This window comes from Anolis sagrei, chromosome 3, assembly GCF_037176765.1.
Source record: "Anolis sagrei isolate rAnoSag1 chromosome 3, rAnoSag1.mat, whole genome shotgun sequence".
Lineage (NCBI taxonomy): Eukaryota > Metazoa > Chordata > Lepidosauria > Squamata > Dactyloidae > Anolis > Anolis sagrei.
The window spans coordinates 274396111-274415025 of record NC_090023.1 but is presented as its reverse complement, the minus strand read 5'-3'; the positions used below and the strand labels follow the sequence as shown (position 1 = coordinate 274415025).

Genomic DNA, 18915 nt, shown 5'->3' with positions numbered 1-18915 from the left:
CCTTGCGGAGCTCCCCGCTCAGGTCTGCAGGTCCCCCGGCCAGGATGAAGGAGACGAAGATCCCCTCCCCGTCCTCGCCGCCCACAATGTTGAAGCCGAGCCCCGTGGAGCCCCTCTGGAGCACCAGCCGCCGAGGCTCCCTGCAGGTGTGGAAGGAGGGCCACAGGTAGAAAGAGGAGAGAGGACATACTCAGGGACCGAGAGCAGGAACTCAAGGCCATGGCCCAACAGCTAATAATAATAATAATAATAATAATCTTTATTTATATCCCGCCACCATCTTCCCAATGGGGACTTGGAGCGGTTTACATGGGGCCAACATGTTATAGCAAACCCCCCCCCCCCCAAAACATAAACAACAAGCAAGATCATCAAAGAGCAAACCATTTGGTTTGCAAGTGAGGGAAGATCGGAACTGGGAGCCATGACTGGCCCCAAGTGGGCTGTGGGGCCCGGGCCCAGCTGCACCGCCTCCTTCTTCCCTGGCGGCACACAAATTGTCTTTACTAATAATATAATATAGTATATTGTATATACATATGATATTTATAATATTATAATGTAATACAATATAATACTAGTAACAATAATTCAATATTATAATTATAAATTTACATTACATGTAATATTACTAATATTACAATATAATGGTATAGTGCAATATAGTAATATATATTGATATTGTACTATGCTCATAATATAATATATTGTATGAAAATATATATTGTAAGCTGCTCTGAGTCCCCTTCGGGGTGAGAAGGGCGGCATATAAATGCCGTAAATAAATAAATAAACCCCCAGGCTGGCTGCGTCCCCCCATTCCCGCCCCCCCCCCAATTCCCTCCCTCGGTGGGGCTGGCTCCTCCCTACCTGGTGACCTCGTCGTCTCCCAGCATGCCCTTGGGGGTCGGAGAGTACCTCCCGGGCGAGGGCGAGGGCGCTGGCGGAGGGGTCTGGCCCAGGAAGCCCGAGGGGGGCCCAACGTGGTTGTTGTCCATGGGCTGGCAGTACGCTGCGGAGGAGGAGGAAGAGGAGGAGGGAGAAGGGGGTGCAGGGGGAGTTATTACACCTTGGCTGATGCCCCTTGCAAAGAGGAAGGGGTGTCAGGATTTATTGAGTTATGTATGTGTTTTCAATGTGCTTCTATGTATTGCAAATAAGGATGCCCCTATGAATGGAAAATGCTGTGCAGAAATGTTTAGGGTTGAGGCTGTGATGAAGTGAACTTGAGAAAGTAAGATAAGCTTTGTTCTGGTGAGAAACTGAAGGGAGTTGCCAGCTTCAAGCAAGAGAAGATAAGCAGATGTGAAGAAGGGTTTTGGATTTCGGTCTTGACTAGTTCTCTTCCTGAATGTCGCTCGCTGAAGTAAGATGTGTTTGCTGTGTGTGCTTAGTAAAACTTAGTTTTCTTTTGTAACTCAAAGCTTGCAGAGTCCTTATTGGCAACTCAGTGTCTGTTTGATCTAGCATTCCTTCCGCTAGGCATCGTCAATCTCTGACAAGGGGCTCCTGGAGAACATGGCCCCCACATTTCACATTTCTGAGGGGCGCCCCCCCCCCCCATATTGACGACAAATGACTTTCAGGTTGTCCTACAGTTCAAGCTGTTGCTCGAGTAAGTAGGAGGCATCATGCTATGTGCAAAAGGCAGCCTGAGCGCATTAATCTCTCTGCCACATAATCCTTAATAAGCACATCATAGATCATCGAGAATAACATCCCGGCATTAAGGGAAGGCGGCATTGGCATTCGCTCACAGGACGGAGCCCTCGAGAGATGCAACGCGTGCCTCTCAGTGTGCCTTGGCTTTGGTGGACAGCCCCTCAGCCCCCCCCCTCCAGGCTCCACCTCCCACCGGCTGCGCCCTTCCCCTTTGCCCCTCCCTCCCCGGCCACCTTTGCCCCCGCCCCTTCCCTGGCTGGGCGTCGCCAAGCAGACGGGGACCCACGGTCCTATTCTTGGCCAGGCCATGGGGTGGGGGTGTCTCAGGAGGGGCGAAGGGGGCGGACTCACAGTTGGCGAGGTCCGCGGGCTGGGCGTAGCTGTCGTTCATGAACATGCTGGTGGGCTTGGCGACCTTCAGGTAGACCAGGTCGGAGGTGTTCTTGAGGGCCGTCACGGCCTCTTCGTGGGTCACTTCCTCCAAGCAGACTGTGTTCACCTGGAAGGAAGGAAGGAAGGAAGGAAGGAAGGAAGGAAGGAAGGAGATTGGTCTTTGCTGAAGCCCAGGAGGACAATGGTGCCACCCCAAGAGGAGCCACATGTGAAGGACCGAGGGGCCCCAACCAAGGTGGATGCCACACCAGCCAGGGTGGGTTCTCTCCCCCTCCCCAAAAAGGAAGGAAGGAAGGGCCAAGGGCAGAGGGGCAGCCTACTCACGGCCATGAGCTTGTCTCCGATCTGGAGCCTGCCGTCCTTGTGCGCTGCACCACCTTCGATGATTTTGGTGACGTAGATGCTGTTGTCTCCAGGAATGTGCTGGTTCCCGACCCCGCCGGCAATGCTGAACCCGAGGCCTGTATGGGGGGGGGGGGGGGGAGGGGGACGGTCATCAGCAGCCCCTTCCCCAACTGGCCTGGTGGGGCTCCATCAGGGGCAACTGAGGAGGCAAGGGCCCGGAAAGCAGACCAATGGACAGAGTGGCACCTGGTGGAGGGTTTTGGGGGCAAGGACCAGGCATGGACTGCAGGGAAAGGGCACTGGTGGCAGAGTACGGAACTCAGCACGGTATGGCTGGGGTGCGGGGTGGGGTGGGGGTGCGATCCCCTGAGGGAGAAAGCAAGTTTTCCTCCGAGGAAGGCCGTTCTGCCCTGGGCCCCCCAGGCGCCCTCCTTGCCTGCCCACCCACCTTTGGGGCCCTTGACCAGCTTGATCTCCACGATCTTCTCCGTGACTTGCTTCCGCCGCTTGATGTGCAGGCGCACCATGGAGCCGGCCTCCTTCAGGGCCTCCACGGCTTTGCTGTGCGTCACGTCCCGGACGTCCACCTCGTTGACGCGCAAGATGCAGTCGCTCACCCTGCGGCCCACAGACCAAAGCCCGTCAGGATCGCGCTCCCAGCCTGGTGACAGCGACCGCTTCCTCCATCCTTGTCCTTGCCTCCCCCACCCCATCTGAGCAAGGCTGTCCTGGGATTCAGGAGCATTGGGGGGGCTCCCAGAGAGGGCAAGGGCCACTTCCACCCCCACCCCAGACCAGGGGCCCTCAGGGCCAAAGCCAGGACCAGGAGGCAATACAGAAGCAGCTGCCAAAACAAGGGCAGGAGAGGCGTTTCGGCCCCCCACGTACCGCAGCCGACCATCCTGAGCGGCCGCCCCTCCAGGGATGATCTTGGTGATGAAGATGCTGGAGTCGTCCTCAATGTGAGGGTTGTCCGTCCCGCCTGCGATGCTGAAGCCCAGCCCCGAATTGCCCTGGGAAGAGCAGAAAAGCCCTGAGGGGTGACTCCTCTGTGGGGCAGGCAGCGCTCCCTCCCACAGGTCCTCCACAGCACCGCCACTCAGGAGGCTCTGTGGGGAATCACCCAAAGGCCTTCTGCCTCTTGGAGTGGGACATGGCAACCTTCTTCTTCAAGCCTCCACTCTAGTGACTCGTTTGTATAGGATTCTGTTTGTATTGTGTCTCTATGTTTTGGTATGCAGCTTTCCCTTTAGTCTATGTTTCCTGAGGTTGTGGAGGGGCCGCAGAACACACAATCAGATCTGGGACTGCTCAGACTCCATCGGGTGCCTTTGGACTGTTAAGAGCCAACGCATGCTGCTGTTGACTGTTAGAAAGATGCCCTGTGCTTTTCCACTTCACATCTTATTTGTAACTGGATGGACAAGTTATGTCCTTGTACGCTGAATACATGAAGGTTGTGAGTAAACCAGATATGTCACTTTTGGCAAAATCTACTTTATTTTTGTCTCTTGAGAGAATAATATAGAAACAAGAGGTTTTAAGGGAGCCCCAGGTGGCGCAATGAGTTAAACCCTTGCAAAACCAACAGATTGGAGGTTCGAATCTGGGGAGAGTTCCCTCTGTCAGCTCCAGCTTCCCATGCAGAGACATGAGAGGAGCCTCACACAGAGATGGTCAATCATCCATCACCCGGCTGTCCCCAATGCTCTCACACCAGAAGCGACTTGCAGCTTCTCAAGTCGCTCCTGGCACGAAAAAGACCAACAGATTGGAGGTTCAAATCCGGGGAGAGCTCCCTCTGTCAGCTCCAGCTTCCCATGCAGAGACATGAGAGGAGCCTCACACAGAGATGGTCAATCATCCATCACCCGGCTGTCCCCAATGCTCTCACACCAGAAGCGACTTGCAGCTTCTCAAGTCGCTCCTGGCACGAAAAAGACCAACAGATTGGAGGTTCAAATCCGGGGAGAGCTCCCTCTGTCAGCTCCAGCTTCCCATGCAGAGACATGAGAGGAGCCTCGCACAGGGATGGTCAATCGTCCATCACCCGGCTGTCCCCAATGCTCTCACACCAGAAGCGACTTGCAGCTTCTCAAGTCGCTCCTGGCACGAAAAAGACCAACAGATTGGAGGTTCAAATCCGGGGAGAGCTCCCTCTGTCAGCTCCAGCTTCCCATGCAGAGACATGAGAGGAGCCTCACACAGAGATGGTCAATCATCCATCACCCGGCTGTCCCCAATGCTCTCACACCAGAAGCGACTTGCAGCTTCTCCCAAGTCGCTCCTGGCACGAAAAATAAAAATAAATATGGGAGAGGAGATATTTTTGGGCACTGAAAAAAAACACCTTTGAAGAACTGCTATATTTGGTGCATTGGCACAATCTCTGTTCCTAGCAGATCAGAGACAACTAAGTGATCAACAAATGAAAGCCACATTGCCTTGCATAAGTACGTGTGGACGTATCCCTTCGGAGAAAAGATTCACTCAAAGGGCTTTTCTGGGAGGTCATCCTTCTACAAAAGGGTATGATTTCCAAATGGTTGGGAATGCCATTTTCCTCCCAAAGGCTATGGGGATTCCAAAGAGACCTGCCCCAGGAGATATGCCACGGCCTGCCCCCTTTTTTGCCTTTGGGGGGGGGGGGGGTTGGCTGCGCTGCTTTCCAGGGGAACTTCTCATGGCTTGGCTTTAGTTATTCAATTGATACTCTGACCCAAGGCATTCAACAAACAAGACACTGGGAAATAATAATATAATAATAATAATATAATAATAATAACACCTTATTTGTACCCCACTCCCACCTCCCCAAGGGACTCGGTGCGGCTTACATGAGGCCGAGCCCACAAGACATCAGCCAAAACAACAATAACAGCAATACAAAACAATAAAATGAAACTCATAAACAACAAACAAGCAGTAAACATTAACAATAGTACGACAACGCTTAAAAACCTATGGCTGGGCCAAATGTATTAATTAAATTAAAAAAATAATAATGCTGAGCATGCAAAGGTTTCACTCCAACCAACTCTTCCCCACGGGCTGCAGAATAGCCCTTGATATTTTTTGAGGGGGGGGGGGGGGAAGCCTCTGGCCTCCTCAGTCAAGGCACTCTGGAGCGCCCCTCCCTTTGGTGATCCCTCCCCAAAGATGGCCAGAATGGGAGGGAGGGGTGCATCTGGGGAGGGGGGGGCTGGCCCATCAGGCAGGCTGGCAAAGGGAAGGCCCACCCCCAGACTAGCTCCCAGCCCAGTTCCCAAAGGATGTGTGTGGCCACTCACTCACCCGCTCCAGAGTGATCTCGTCATACTCATAGTCTGCATCCGTGCCATTCACCTAAGGAGCAAGAAACGCACAGAGTGAGTGGGCAAAGAACACAAACATGGCACCAAGGGGCACAGAGACCCCCCCCCCCAAATTTTTATTTATTTATAATTCGAACTTATATTCCGCCACTCCCCTGGGGCTCGGAGCAGCTTACAAGAACAGGTTAAAATCTAACACAATTTAAAAACAATTTAAAACAATTTAAAAACAGCAATATCAAAGATCAAAGGCCTGTCGAAACAGGTATGTCTTCCATGCCCTGCAGAAAGCTGATAAGTCCCGCAAGGCACGGACTTCAAGTGGCAGAGTGTTCCAGAGTGATGGCGCCACTGCTGTGAAGGCTCTGCGCCTGGTTGCTGTTAGACGCAAGGTCTTGACACGGGAATTTCCAATAGATCTTGGTCCTCAGAACGGAGGTATCTCTGGGGTTGGGAGGGGGTGAGGCGGTCCCTCAGGTACATCGGCCCCAGACCATGCAAGGCCTTCAAGGTGAGTCCCATCCCTTTGAAAGTGATCCGGTGCTCAATTGGCAACCAATGCAGCTGCAGGAAGATTGGGGTGATGTGGCATCTCATCGGAATTCCCGCAAGAAGCTGAGCAGCTGCATTTTGTACCAACTTGAGCTTCCGGATCACCGACAGAGGAAGACCAATGTTTCAAAACGATCTTGACAGATTAGAGAGATGAAGGGCCAAAACTAACAAAATGAAGTTCAACAGTGACAAATGCAAGATACTCCACTTTGGCAGGAAAAACGAAATGCAAAGATACAGAATGGGGGACGATGAGGCCTGGCTCGAGAGCAGTACGTGTGAAAAAGATCCTGGAGTCCTCGTGGACAACAAGTTAAACATGAGCCAGGAATGTGATGTGGCGGCAAAAAAAGCCAATGGGATTTTGGCCTCAGGCATCAATAGGAGCCTAGTGTCTAGATCTAAGGAAGTAATGCTACCCCTCTATTCTGTTTTGGTTAGACCACACCTGGAATATTGTGTCCAGTTCTGGGCACCACAATTCAAGAGAGATATTGACTCTAAGCTGGAATGTGTCCAGAGGAGGGCGATCAAGGGTCTGGAGAACAACCCTATGAGGAGCAGCTTAAAGAGCTGGGCATGTTTAGCCTGAAGAAGAGAAGGCTGAGAGGAGATATGATAGCCATGTATAAATATGTGAGAGGAAGCCAGAGGGAGGAGGAGGGAGCAAGCTTGTTTTCTGCTTCCTTGGAGACTAGGACGCAAGGGAACAATGGCTTCAAACCGCAAGAGAGGAGATTCCACCTGAACATGAGGAAGAACTTCCTGACTGTGGGAGCTGTTCAGCAGTGGAACTCTCTGCCCCGGAGGGAGTGTGGTGGAGGCTCCTTCTTTGGAAGCTTTGAAACAGAGGCTGGTTGGCCATCTGTCAGGGGTGCTTTGAATGCAATATTCCTGCTTCTTGGCAGGATGGGGTTGGACTGGATGATGGCCCAGGAGGTCTCTTCCAACTCTTTGATTCTATGAGGCTGGATGGCCATCTGTCAGGGGTGCTTTGAATGCACTATTCCTGCTTCTTGGCAGAATGGGGTTGGACTGGATGATGGCCCAGGAGGTCTCTTCCAACTCTTTGATTCTATGAGGCTGGATGGCCATCTGTCAGGGGTGATTTGAATGCAATATTCCTGCATCTTGGCAGAATGGGGTTGGACTGGATGATGGCCCATCGGGTCTCTTCCCACTCTAGGATTCTATGAGGCTGGATGGCCATCTGTCAGGGGTGCTTTGAATGCAATATTCCTGCTTCTTGGCAGAATGGGGTTGGACTGGATGGCCCGTGAGGTCTCTTCCAACTCTTTGATTCTATGATTCTTTGATTCTATGAATGTAGAGGGCGTTACAGTAGTCCAGTCTGGAGATGACCGTGGCCTGGACCACCGTAGCCAGGTCGTCCCTGGACAGGGAGGGGGCCGGCCATCTAGCCTGCCGCAGGGGAAAGAAAGAACGCCAAATCATGCATTTCCTCAAAAGATCTTTTTGGTGCTTTTCTTGTGGCCCCCCTGACTGCACAATTCTTGAGGGTAAACTTGGTGGATGTCAATAGAGCAGAACCATCAGAAGGAACAAAGAACCGAGCAAGCGGGCTCTCCTGCCATGTCCCCTAAAATGAATTGTGAGGAGGAAGAGGGGCTGGGCAGGGGTGCTTGGGCTTCCCCAGCAAGGGCCGCTCTCCCTCCGCTGCCCCTCCCTGGGGGGCTCTTCCGCCTGGGGCAAAGGCGGCCAGTCGCAGAACCCGAGGGCCCCGCCCCACCTGGAAGATGTGTCAACTGACAGGTGAGACCCGTGCTGCCCCCACTGACACCCAGGCCAGAACAGGTCTGAGGGATTTCGCCTTCCAGGCTGACCTGGCCGGCCCCCCTGCTGCTCTTGCCCCATTGGTCCCCCGTGTCCCTCCCGGGGGGGGGGGCACTCCCTCCTCTCCTGGGGGAGGCCTTCTGCCTCCAAGGGGAACGGGATGCCCTGCAAGGGGAGGCTCTTCATCGTTTCCTTGGTCGCCTACTTGCAATGGCTTCTCTGAATCCGAGGGTCGACCTGCCTTTCCAAAAGACCCCTTTTCTTACTTGGGGGATTTTGCTAGTAGCTTTTTAGATCTTGTAGTTTGGGGGAGGGTGGAGCATGAATAATGGGGATGGCGCGTTGCTCAATGGATGTACATGGGGGGGGGGGGCAAGGTGGGCCTTCAAAACAGGAGGAGGAGGAAGTGCCCCACAAGAAGGGGTAGCTTCTCCCCCTCTCGCTCCCTCTTGCAGAAAGAGGGGCACAAAGTGGGCCCAGGCAAGGGGGCTTCCCTTTGGCTTCCTGTACCTCTTGAGCCTGGCTGAGCTGGTATGCTTGAGCCACAAGGGCAGGACTTTGGGGGCACGTTCCCTGGGCAAGGGGCCTGTGGGCAAATAGGCCCCCTCTCCCTCCCAACCGCCCTGAGCCCCCCCTTAGGGGGTTGAGAAGGGCAGGGTAGAAGTACCCAAAATAAATAAATAAATAAACTCTCCCAACCCTGCATTCATTCCCTGCTGGGACTGGATCAACAAGGGAGGGCAGTGCTCTGGGAGACAGTCTGGAACAAGGCAGCCCCCTCCCTTTTGCCCCCCCTTTCTGGGAGGGGCTTATGGCCCAGAGGAAAAGGCTGACCGGGGGGGGGGGGGTGTCTCAGAGTTGGCACTGGCTTCACACTCTGCAATGCCAGGCTGATTTCCTTGCTTGTATTCTTGGGGGGGGGGGGGGACTGCTTCCCATGGGCGCCCCACACATCTCTGACGCTCTTGGCGCTCCCCCTCCTCCTCCTCCTCGTCCCCAACACCTCCCGCCCGCCCGCTTCTCCCTAGTCAGGCTCCAGATGGCATGCGTGGGGGGCAATGGGGGGGGAGGAGACCCACTTTCTCTTTGCAACTGCAGCCTCTGAAGCCGCTCTGCCTGTGCAACGTGGACTGGGGGGGGGGGCTGCCAGGGACGTGGCTCCTTTCCCTCAGGTGACCTCTGAGCAAGGGGGGGGGGGGCTGGCTTGTCCTGGCAGCTGCTGCCCCACAAGCAAGAGGTGAGCCACTCACACCAGGCTTCTCTTAGCCAGGGGCATGGGGCTTCTCAGTGGGGCACCAGCAGTCATGCTCTTTCCAAGGGGTTGCTTTGCTGGAAATCATGGGGCTAGGTGGGGGGGGGGGGGCGTTGGAGGGAAGACCACTGTCAAACTTGACCAGGTGCTGGGCACAAAAACAGGTCAAACGATGTCCGTCCAGAGCCAAGAGGGCCCCTTCTGGGCCAAGGGCTTAGTTCAGCTTTCTGATACTTCCGGACTTATTTAAGGAATTGGATTCACGTGTTTTGGGGTGGGGGGGGGGGAGTGGAGGGAGGGGAGAGGAATAAATACCAAGAGATGCAGAAAGGAGAAGGCAGCGATTGGTACTGAGCTCATCCCTCAACAAAGTTCACCACAAATGCCTGCTCACACCTGAGGAGCCACGACACACAGCCTCACCTGAAAATCTCCCAACACAGAACTCTGCAACAGATTGCTTGCTTTCCAAAAATCACACCAGAACTCTCCCTTAGCCCTTTGACAACACGGAAATAGACTGAGTTCTGCGTCTGAGCACATTATTTGCAATTTAAAGTCCTGAACGGTTCTGGTCCAGATTTATTTATTTATCGTGTCATCAGCAACCAGACCATTGTATTACATTTCTAACAGAACAAAACAAAACAAACAAACAGATAAAAAAACAAAACCAAAGTTTGCAAACTTGGTCGTTGATTAAATGTCCATTGACCAGTGTCTGGCCCCTTGGAGTGCCTCTGGTGTGGCCACAAGGAGGTCCTCCATGGTGAGTGTGGCAGGGCTCAGGTTGCATTGCAGCAGGTGGTCAGTGGTTTGCTCGGACAGATTACCTGTCCGTTCGGACAGATTAGCTGTCCGAACGTATCTCCTGCTATGAACCATCACGAAGTTTAAGATCGTCAGGAGAGGCCCTGCTCTTGATCCCACCACTCTCGCAAACGTAGTTGGTCGGGACGAGAGACAGGACCTTCTCAGCAGTGGCCCCCCGCCTGTGGAACTCCCTCCCTAAGGACATCAGGTTGTCCACCTCCCTCCTGTCCTTTAGAAGACAACAGAAGACCTGGCTCTGGGGACAGGCCTTCGATTAGAGGCCAGCAGCAATAGGAAAAGGAAATTTGGATTTGGCAACATGGATTCTCCTGGCTCGGCTTGGTTTTACTGGCATGTTAATCTATTACCTTGGGAAGTCTGACTTGGCCACGGTGGTACACGCTCTAGTCACATCCCGCCTTGACGACTGCAACGCTCTCTACGTGGGGCTGCCCTTGAAGACGGCCCGGAAGCTCCAGCTAGTCCAGCGCGCGGCAGCCATGTTACTAACAGGAGCGGGACGCAGGGAGCATACAACGCCCCTGTTGTTCCAGCTCCACTGGCTGCCAATATGCTACCGGGCCCAATTCAAGGTGCTGGTGTCGGCCTACAAAGCCCTAAACGGTTCCGGCCCAAAATACCTTTCTGACTGCATCTCGGCCTATGAGCCCACGAGGGCCTTGAGATCATCCGGGGAGGCCCTGCTCTCGATCCCGCCTGCCTCACAGGCACGACTGGCGGGGACGAGGGACAGGGCCTTCTCGGTGGTGGCCCCCCGGCTGTGGAACACCCTCCCTGTAGACATCAGACAGGCGCCCTCCCTTATGTCATTCCGCAAGAGACTAAAGACATGGTTATTTGAGAAGGCGTTTAACTAAGTACCAAGTGCTACAACAATTGGCAATGACGATCGGAACGGAACAAGGATTATGAGATTGGTTTACGATTCTATGATGAGACGACGCGGATGATTTAGTGTAATTATATTATTGCTATACATTGATAGTTATGTTGATATTTTGTGTGTTTGCCTATTGTAGACTGTTTTTACATGTTGTACACCGCCGTGAGTCGCCCTAGGGCTGAGAACGGCGGTCAACAAAAAATGAAGTAAATATTAATTTATTGTTAAATTTTACGGATGATGCTGTACCATGTTTTAAAATGATTTTATTGTGATTTGTGATTTTATGGTCTTTATGCTGTTGCATCCTCTGATGCTGATGTGAGGCCGCGCTGAGTCCCCTGTGTGGGTAGAAGGATGGGATAGAAATATAGGAAATATATGAAATATGTAAATGGAGGCACCCGTATAAGGGCTGCGCCTCTTCCTGGAACTCCTGGGAAACCCAAGGAGTCGATTCCACCCCAGCCAAAGTGGCCCTTCCTGCCCAGCGAGGGGCTGGGAAGCCTGTGTTTCTGCTTCACCTGGACAAATTTCTTGAAACAAGCCCACCTCTCTCTCTCTCTCTGGCCAGGCGCTGATGCAAAACCCTCAGTTCCAATTAACGGTGGCCTGAGTCCCCGCTGACCCCAAAGTGGACTGGAGCCCTTTGGCAGCTGCACTGGGCGAACCTGACACCCGACAACACAGCCATCGGCCTTCCTTCCCTCGCTCAGGCATCTCCTCCCTCCGGAAATGTTTGTTGTCATTTTGAACCGCTGCCCAGTCCCTCGATTTAGCTCCACGGCCACGCTCAGGCTCAGGGCGGCCACGGCGGCTTCCTGGGGTCCTTGATTGGAGGTGGGAGAGACCCCAGAGACCCTCCAGCCCAGCCCCGTCTACCACAAGGGAACCCTCCATAATAATAACAACAACAACAACAACAACAACAACAACAACAACAACATACAAACACAACATACAAACCACTTACAGAACCACCAAGAAATAACAACAACAACAACAACAACATACAAACACAACATACAAACCACTTACAGAACCACCAAGAAATAACAACAACAACAACAACAACAACAACAACAACATACAAACACAACATACAAACCACTTACAGACCCACCAAGAAAATCCAACCAATGCTCCGTTCAGCAAAGGACAAGAGGGATCCTCTCACTTCTGCAGGAGTCTACCATTGTGTACCATGCAGCTGTGGACAAGAAGTCTACATAGGGACCACCAAACGAAGCAGCAGCATTGCCCAACCACGAATCAAGGAACATGGAAGGCACTGCAGACTACGTCAACCAGAGAAGTCAGCCATAGCAGAGCACCTGAGGAACCCACCTGGACACAACATGTTATTTGAGAACACAGAAATGCTGGACCACACCAACAACCACCATGTCAGACGACACAGAGAAGACACTGAAATACACAAGAGGCAGGTGGGGAATTTCAAGAGAAAGGAGGAAACCATGAAAATGAACAAAATCTGGATACCAGTATTAAAACTGCAAAACAACAGAGAGGAAACAAACAAGGACATCTAATCACCTCTCAACAAAAGATTGCCCCAGGCACTGCCAGGCCATCCAATGCTAATCAAGGTGATCAGTTCAAAGATTCACACCTAGCCCCAGCAGACAGAAGTCCTTTGTCCCACCCTGGTCATTCCACAGATATATAAACCCTTTTTCCTAGTTCCAACAGACCTCACTACCTCTGAGGATGCTTGCCATAGATGCAGGCGAAACGTCAGGAGAAAAACTGCCTCCAGAACATGGCCATATAGCCTGGAAAAACCTACAACAACCCAGTGATTCTGGCCATGAAAGCCTTCGACAATACAATAATAATAATCCTTTATTTATACCCTGTTACCATCTCCCCATGGGACTCAGTGCGGCTTACATGAGGCCGAGCCCGCAATACATCAATACAAGCCATAACAGACACAATACAAGGCAATGAAAATAAATCTCCTACGCAAATAGAACACACATTAAACAAAGTACAGTGCACATTTAAAATCTATGGCTGGGCCAAATGTAATTAAAAGTTTAAAAAGTAGTTGGAAGAGACCATGTGGGTCATCTAGTCCAACTCCGTCTTGCAGGAAAAGCACCATCAAAGCACCCCCGACAGATGGCCATCCAGCTTTTTGTTTAAAAGCCTCAAAGGAAGAAACTTCCATTACACTCCAGGGCAGAGAGTTCCACTGCTGAACAGCTCTTGAAGTCAGTGACAAATGCAAGAGACTCCACTTTGGCAGGAAAACCGAAATGCAAAGAGACAGAATGGGGGACGATGAAGCCTGGCTCGAGAGCAGTACGTGTGAAAAAGATCTTGGAGTCCTCGTGGACAGCAAGTTAAACATGAGCCAGGAATGTGATGTGGAGGCAAAAAAAAGCCAATGGGATTTTGGCCTGCATCAAGAGGAGCATAGTGTCTAGATCTAAGGAAGTAATGCTCCCCATGCTCTATTCCGCTTTGGTTAGACCACATCTGGAATCACATTGTGTCCAATTCTGGGCACCACAATTCAAGAGAGATATTGACAAGCTGGAATGTGTCCAGAGGAGAGCGGCTCAAATGATCAAGGGTCTGGAGAACAAGTCCTATGAGGAGTGGCTTAAAGAGCTGGGCATGTTTAGCTTGAATGGTTAGACCACACCTGGAATATTGTGTCCAATTCTGGGCCCCACAATTGAAGGGAGATATTGACAAGCTGGAATGTGTCCAGAGGAGGGCGACTAGAATGATAAAGGATCTGGAGAACAAGCCCAATGAGGAGCGGCTAAAGGAGCTGGGCATGTTTAGCCTGAAGAAGAGAAGGCTGAGAGGAGACATGATAGCCATGTGTAAATATGTGAGAGGAAGTCACAGGGAGGAGGAGGGAGCAAGCTTCCTTTCTGCTTCCTTGGAGAGAGACTAGGACGCAATGGGACAATGGCTTCAAACTACAAGAGAGGAGATTCCATCTGAACACGAGGAAGAACTTCCTGACTGTGAGAGCCGTTCAGCAGTGGAACTCTCTGCCCCGGAGGGAGTGTGGTGGAGGCTCCTTCTTTGGAAGCTTTTAAGCAGAGGCTGGATGGCCATCTGTCAGGGGTGATTTGAATGCAATATTCCTGCTTCTTGGCAGAATGGGGTTGTACTGGATGATGGCCCAGGAGGTCTCTTCCAACTCTTTGATTCTAGGATTCTATGATTCAGAAAGTTTTCCCTAATGTTTTTGTAGAATTTCCTTTCCTGTAATTTGAACCCATGGCTCCATTGAGTCCCAGTTTCCAGGGTAGCAGGAAACAAGTCCCCTCCTTATGGCATCCTTTCACTAGGCCTGGCCAAGCCATGGTTCTAAAGTACTTACAAAACTCAAGTTCAGGTGGTGAAAATTTCAGAACTCTAACAAAACTTTCAAAATTTAATTATTATTTTATTATTGGAGATTTTTTATGACAGAACCAATTAGGAACTGCCATATATAATGAAATTTTGAGAATTTTGTTAGAGTTCTGAAATTTTCACCACCAGAACTTTAGTTTTGTAAGGACTTTAGAACCATTTAGAACCATGGATTGACCAGGCCTACCTTCCACATATTTATACAGGGCTCCTCTCAACCTTCTTGTAGAATCCTAGAGTCAGAAGAGAGCTGGTGGGCCACCCCTCCCAACCTCATTCCGCCAAGAAGCAGGAAAATGGCATTCAAGGCATCCTGAGGGCTAAACAGACCCCGTTCCTTCAGGTGCTCCTCAGAGGGATTCTTCATGGTCAAGACAGAGGTACTCCTGGTCAGTCGAAAGGCCGAACAGGGCATAGGGTTACAGCCTGTGCTGGATGGGGGTCGCACTCCCCCTGAAGACACAGGTTCGCAGTTTGGGAGTGACCCTGGACTCATCGCTGAGCCTGGAACCCCAGGTTTCGGCGGTGACCAGGGGAGCATTCGCACAGTTAAAACTTGTGCGCCAACTGCGCCCGTACCTTGGGAAGTCTGACTTGGCCACGGTAGTCCATGCTCTGGTTACATCCCGCCTTGACTACTGCAACGCTCTCTACGTGGGGTTGCCCTTGAAGACAGCTCGGAAGCTCCAACTAGTCCAACGCTCGGCAGCCATGATTTTAACAGGAGCGGAGCGCAGGGAGCGCACAACTCCTCTGCTGCACCAGCTCCACTGGCTGCCGATTTGCTACCGGGCTGAATTCAAAGTGCTGGCGTTGGCCTTTAAAGCCCTAAACGGTTCTGGCCCAACCTACCTATCCAAACGTATCTCGGCCTATCAGCCCACCAGGACCCTCAGATCTTCTGGGGAGGCCCTGCTCTCTATCCCGCCTGCTTCACAGGTGCGGCTGGCGGGGACGAGAGACAGGGCCTTTTCTGTGGTGGCCCCTCGGCTCTGGAACGCCCTTCCCATGGAGGTAAGATCAGCCTCCTCGCTGATGGTATTTCGAAGAAGACTAAAAACTTGGATGTTCAAGCAGGCATTTGGCTAATTCGGTGCAATGAATGTGTTGATTACGGATTGGTAATATGGATGATGCAATTGGACCACGATTTTAGTTAGGAGATGTATTGGATTGTGATTTCGTGTAATATTGTGTATTATGTTTTTTATGGTTTTAATTGTATACTGTGCACTGTATATTTTGTTGTAAACCGCGTTGAGTCGCCAATTAGGCTGAGAAACGGCGGTATACAAGGATAGTAAATAAAATAAATAAATAAATAAATGGTCTCCAGACCTTTGGTCCTGTGAGCCTCCCTCTCCCTCTGGACCCCTTCCCGCTTAAGAGTCAAGTCTCTCTTTGAGATTGCTTTGCCCAGAATGGGGCAGAGTGTGACTCCAGGTAAGGAAGGCCTGGCCAAAGCAGAAGAGAGGGTCACCTGGACTTCTTCCCTCCATCTGGACACTCGGCTCCTTCTGATGCAGCCCAGAATCCCATTGGCTTTTTCAGCTGCTGCCTCACCCTCTTGGCCCATGTTCAGCTTGTTCCCCACAAAGACTCCAAGACCCTCAGAACGCTGCTTTCGTGAAGCCTCCTTTGTGGAGCCTCTCCCTTGCTAGAGTATTAAAGCTTTGCCAGCGGAAGGATTGCTAGATCAGCAGAATCATAGAATCATAGAATCAAAGAGATGGAAGAGACCTCATGGGCCATCCAGTCCAACCCCATTCTGCCAAGAAGCAGGAATATTGCATTCAAAGCACCCCCGACAAATGGCCATCCAGCCTCATAGAATCCTAGAGTTGGAAGAGACCTCCTGGGCCTTCATCCAGTCCAACCCCATTCTGCCAAGAAGCAGGAATATTGCATTCAAATCACCCCTGACAGATGGCCATCCAGCCTCTGCTTCAAAGCTTCCAAAGAAGGAGCCTCCACCACACTCCCTCCGGGGCAGAGAGTTCCACTGCTGAACGGCTCTCACAGTCAAGAAGTTCTTCATGTTCAGGTGGAATCTCCATTGTTCCCTTGTGTCCTAGTCTCCAGGGAAGCAGAGAACAAGCTTGCTCCCTCCTCCTCCCTGTGGCTTCCTCTCACATATTTATACATGGCTCTCATCATACCTCCTCTCAGCCTTCTCTTCTTCAGGCTAAACATGCCCACTCCTTAAGCCGCTCCTCATAGGGCTTGTTCTCCAGACCTTTTATCATTTTAGTCGCAGACACTGTGTTCAAAAAGGACTCTGCAAGGTTTCAGTTACAACAGAAAACTAAGTTTACTAAGTACATCTATGCACGTCTATTCACAGCAAGCAACAGACAGGAACTACTAGGCACAAACAATAGTTTCTGAACATCTGCTTATCTGACTTCTGGCTGAGACCAGATCCTCCCTTTTCTTCCTAGCCAGAGAACACGTTATCGCATTTCTGTTAAGGTGACATTTTCTCTGCCTCAGCACAGTGTTTTCTTATACACAATAGAGCAGAATAGAATCCATCTTGAAACCCATCTTAATCCATCTTGAATTACATAGAAACACATTGAAAAACACACATGCAAAACCAAATAATCCTGACATCCCTCACCTTCCCCGGACAGGGCTGCCTTGTCTCTTTGTGAACCATCGCTTCTCATGACGTGTCCCCAGCACAACAGCCTCCCACTTATCACTCTGGCTCCCAGGGGTAGAGAGATAGAAGAGGGGCCTCTCTCTCAGGTCCATTCCTTTCCCTTTACGCCAGCCCAGAGCGTAATAGTGAAAGGACCAAGGCAGAGACATCTCCAGCTCATCCCCTGTTTGGGTATCAGCCAGCACGTCAACAACTTAAATCAAGAAATAGTTTTCTAAGATCTACAGAGACACTCGCTGGAACACCTCAGCAAGCGAGAGTCCAAAAGTGGCAGGCTCAAACCCAGCACTTCAACCCATGGCTGATACCCAATGAGAGACTCCCCCCTGGGCACACAGAAGACTGGGCGACTTGGAAGGCGCTGAACAGACTGCGCTCTGGCACGAGATGCAGAGCCAACCTTCAGAAATGGGGCAACCAAGTGGAGACCACAACATGCGAGTGTGGAGAAGAGCCAACCCCAGACCACCTGCTGCAATGCAACCTGAGCACTGCCACGTGCACAATGCAGGACCTTCTTGTGGCAACACCAGAGGCACTCCAAGGGGCCAGATACTGCTCAAAGGACATTTAACCAACTACCAAGTTTGCGAACTTTGTGCTTTGTTTCTTTGTTTGTTAAAAATGCAATACAACAGTTTGGTTCGCTCCTGACACGATAAATAAATAATCCCAGAGCATCCTCCACCTTTCTCCTGGAGGGCATGGACCCCCCACCCCAAACCCCATTTCCATAGGGAAGGAAGGGAGGTAGTGGCACTCCCATGGCATCGCTTTGGGATCCCCCCCTCTGTCCTTTTCTATCAAGCAGAGCGCTGGGGAGGCCAGAGCAAAGCTGCTTCCAAGCAGAGGAAAACCCACTCCCATTTGCCTTCCTGACCCCCCCCCCTTTCCCCCCATCGCAGCCTGCCTTTAATTTCAAAGCAATACATATAAGCATCACACAAATGCGCCACGAGGAACTTACGTAAGTCGGTGTCTCCGAAGAGTCTGCGTTCACGAGGAGCGGAGGGGGGTTGGCCTTGAAACGAAAAACACAAAGGTCCACGTTAGAGGAAACTGACCAGCGCTGGACGCTGAACAACACGGAGGCAAAACAAATGGTCAAACGTGTGGACGCCAAGTGGCTTTGGGATCTCGGTCAGTTTGGCTTTGCGGAAGCTGAGGATGTGACCACCAGACTTCCATACCTGGAAGGACCACACGCTGAGGAGCGGGGAATGCAGATTGGTTGCCGCTCTGAAGACGAGGACACGGCACCCAAGGCAACAAAGGTGAACCCAAGGTGAAAGTGGGGGCTCCTGTGTGCCTTCAGACTGGGTTGCTGTGTGTTTCCAGGGCTGCCTGGCCATGTCCCAGAAGAATTCTCTCCTGACATTTCGCCTGCATCTATGGCAAGGTTGTGAGACCTCCTAGCCTCTGAGGATGCCTCCTGCCATAAATGCAGGTGAACCATCAGGAGAGAATGCTTCTGGAATGTGGTCAGGAAGGCCAAAAAACTTACAGCAACCCAGTGATTCTGGCCACAAAAGCCTTCGACTACACATTGCCTTCAAGTTACCGCAACCCCAAAATGGACCTTGGCAAGGTTTGTCCCCACTGCCTTCCTCTGAGGCTGAGAGAGTGTGGCTTGCTCCAGGTTGGCCAATGGGACTCCTGGCCACACAGTGAGGCTGCTGAACCATGCATCCAGACCCAAGCAAGAAGGGGCAAGAAGGGGCCAGCCTCCCAGGAGGGTGGGGCCCTCTTTCCTCCCCCTTCAAGGCAAGCACCTGAGGCAGTGTTTCTCAACCTTCCTGATGCCGCG

General features: G+C 51.7%; 1 protein-coding gene across 1 annotated transcript in view; it reads right to left on the bottom strand.

Moving 5' to 3' along the window:
* LOC132781577 (disks large homolog 1-like) overlaps positions 1-18915 on the bottom strand; it is an 80299-nt gene that overhangs the window by 281 nt on the left and 61103 nt on the right. Inside the window, exons 5-12 of the mRNA XM_067466293.1 lie at positions 18076-18129; positions 5695-5745; positions 3289-3413; positions 2849-3018; positions 2380-2516; positions 2014-2161; positions 871-1012; positions 7-140 (exon numbers count right to left, since the gene is read on the bottom strand). Coding sequence (XP_067322394.1) covers positions 7-140; positions 871-1012; positions 2014-2161; positions 2380-2516; positions 2849-3018; positions 3289-3413; positions 5695-5745; positions 18076-18129 — 961 coding nt within the window. The remainder of the gene's footprint in view (positions 1-6; positions 141-870; positions 1013-2013; positions 2162-2379; positions 2517-2848; positions 3019-3288; positions 3414-5694; positions 5746-18075; positions 18130-18915) is intronic.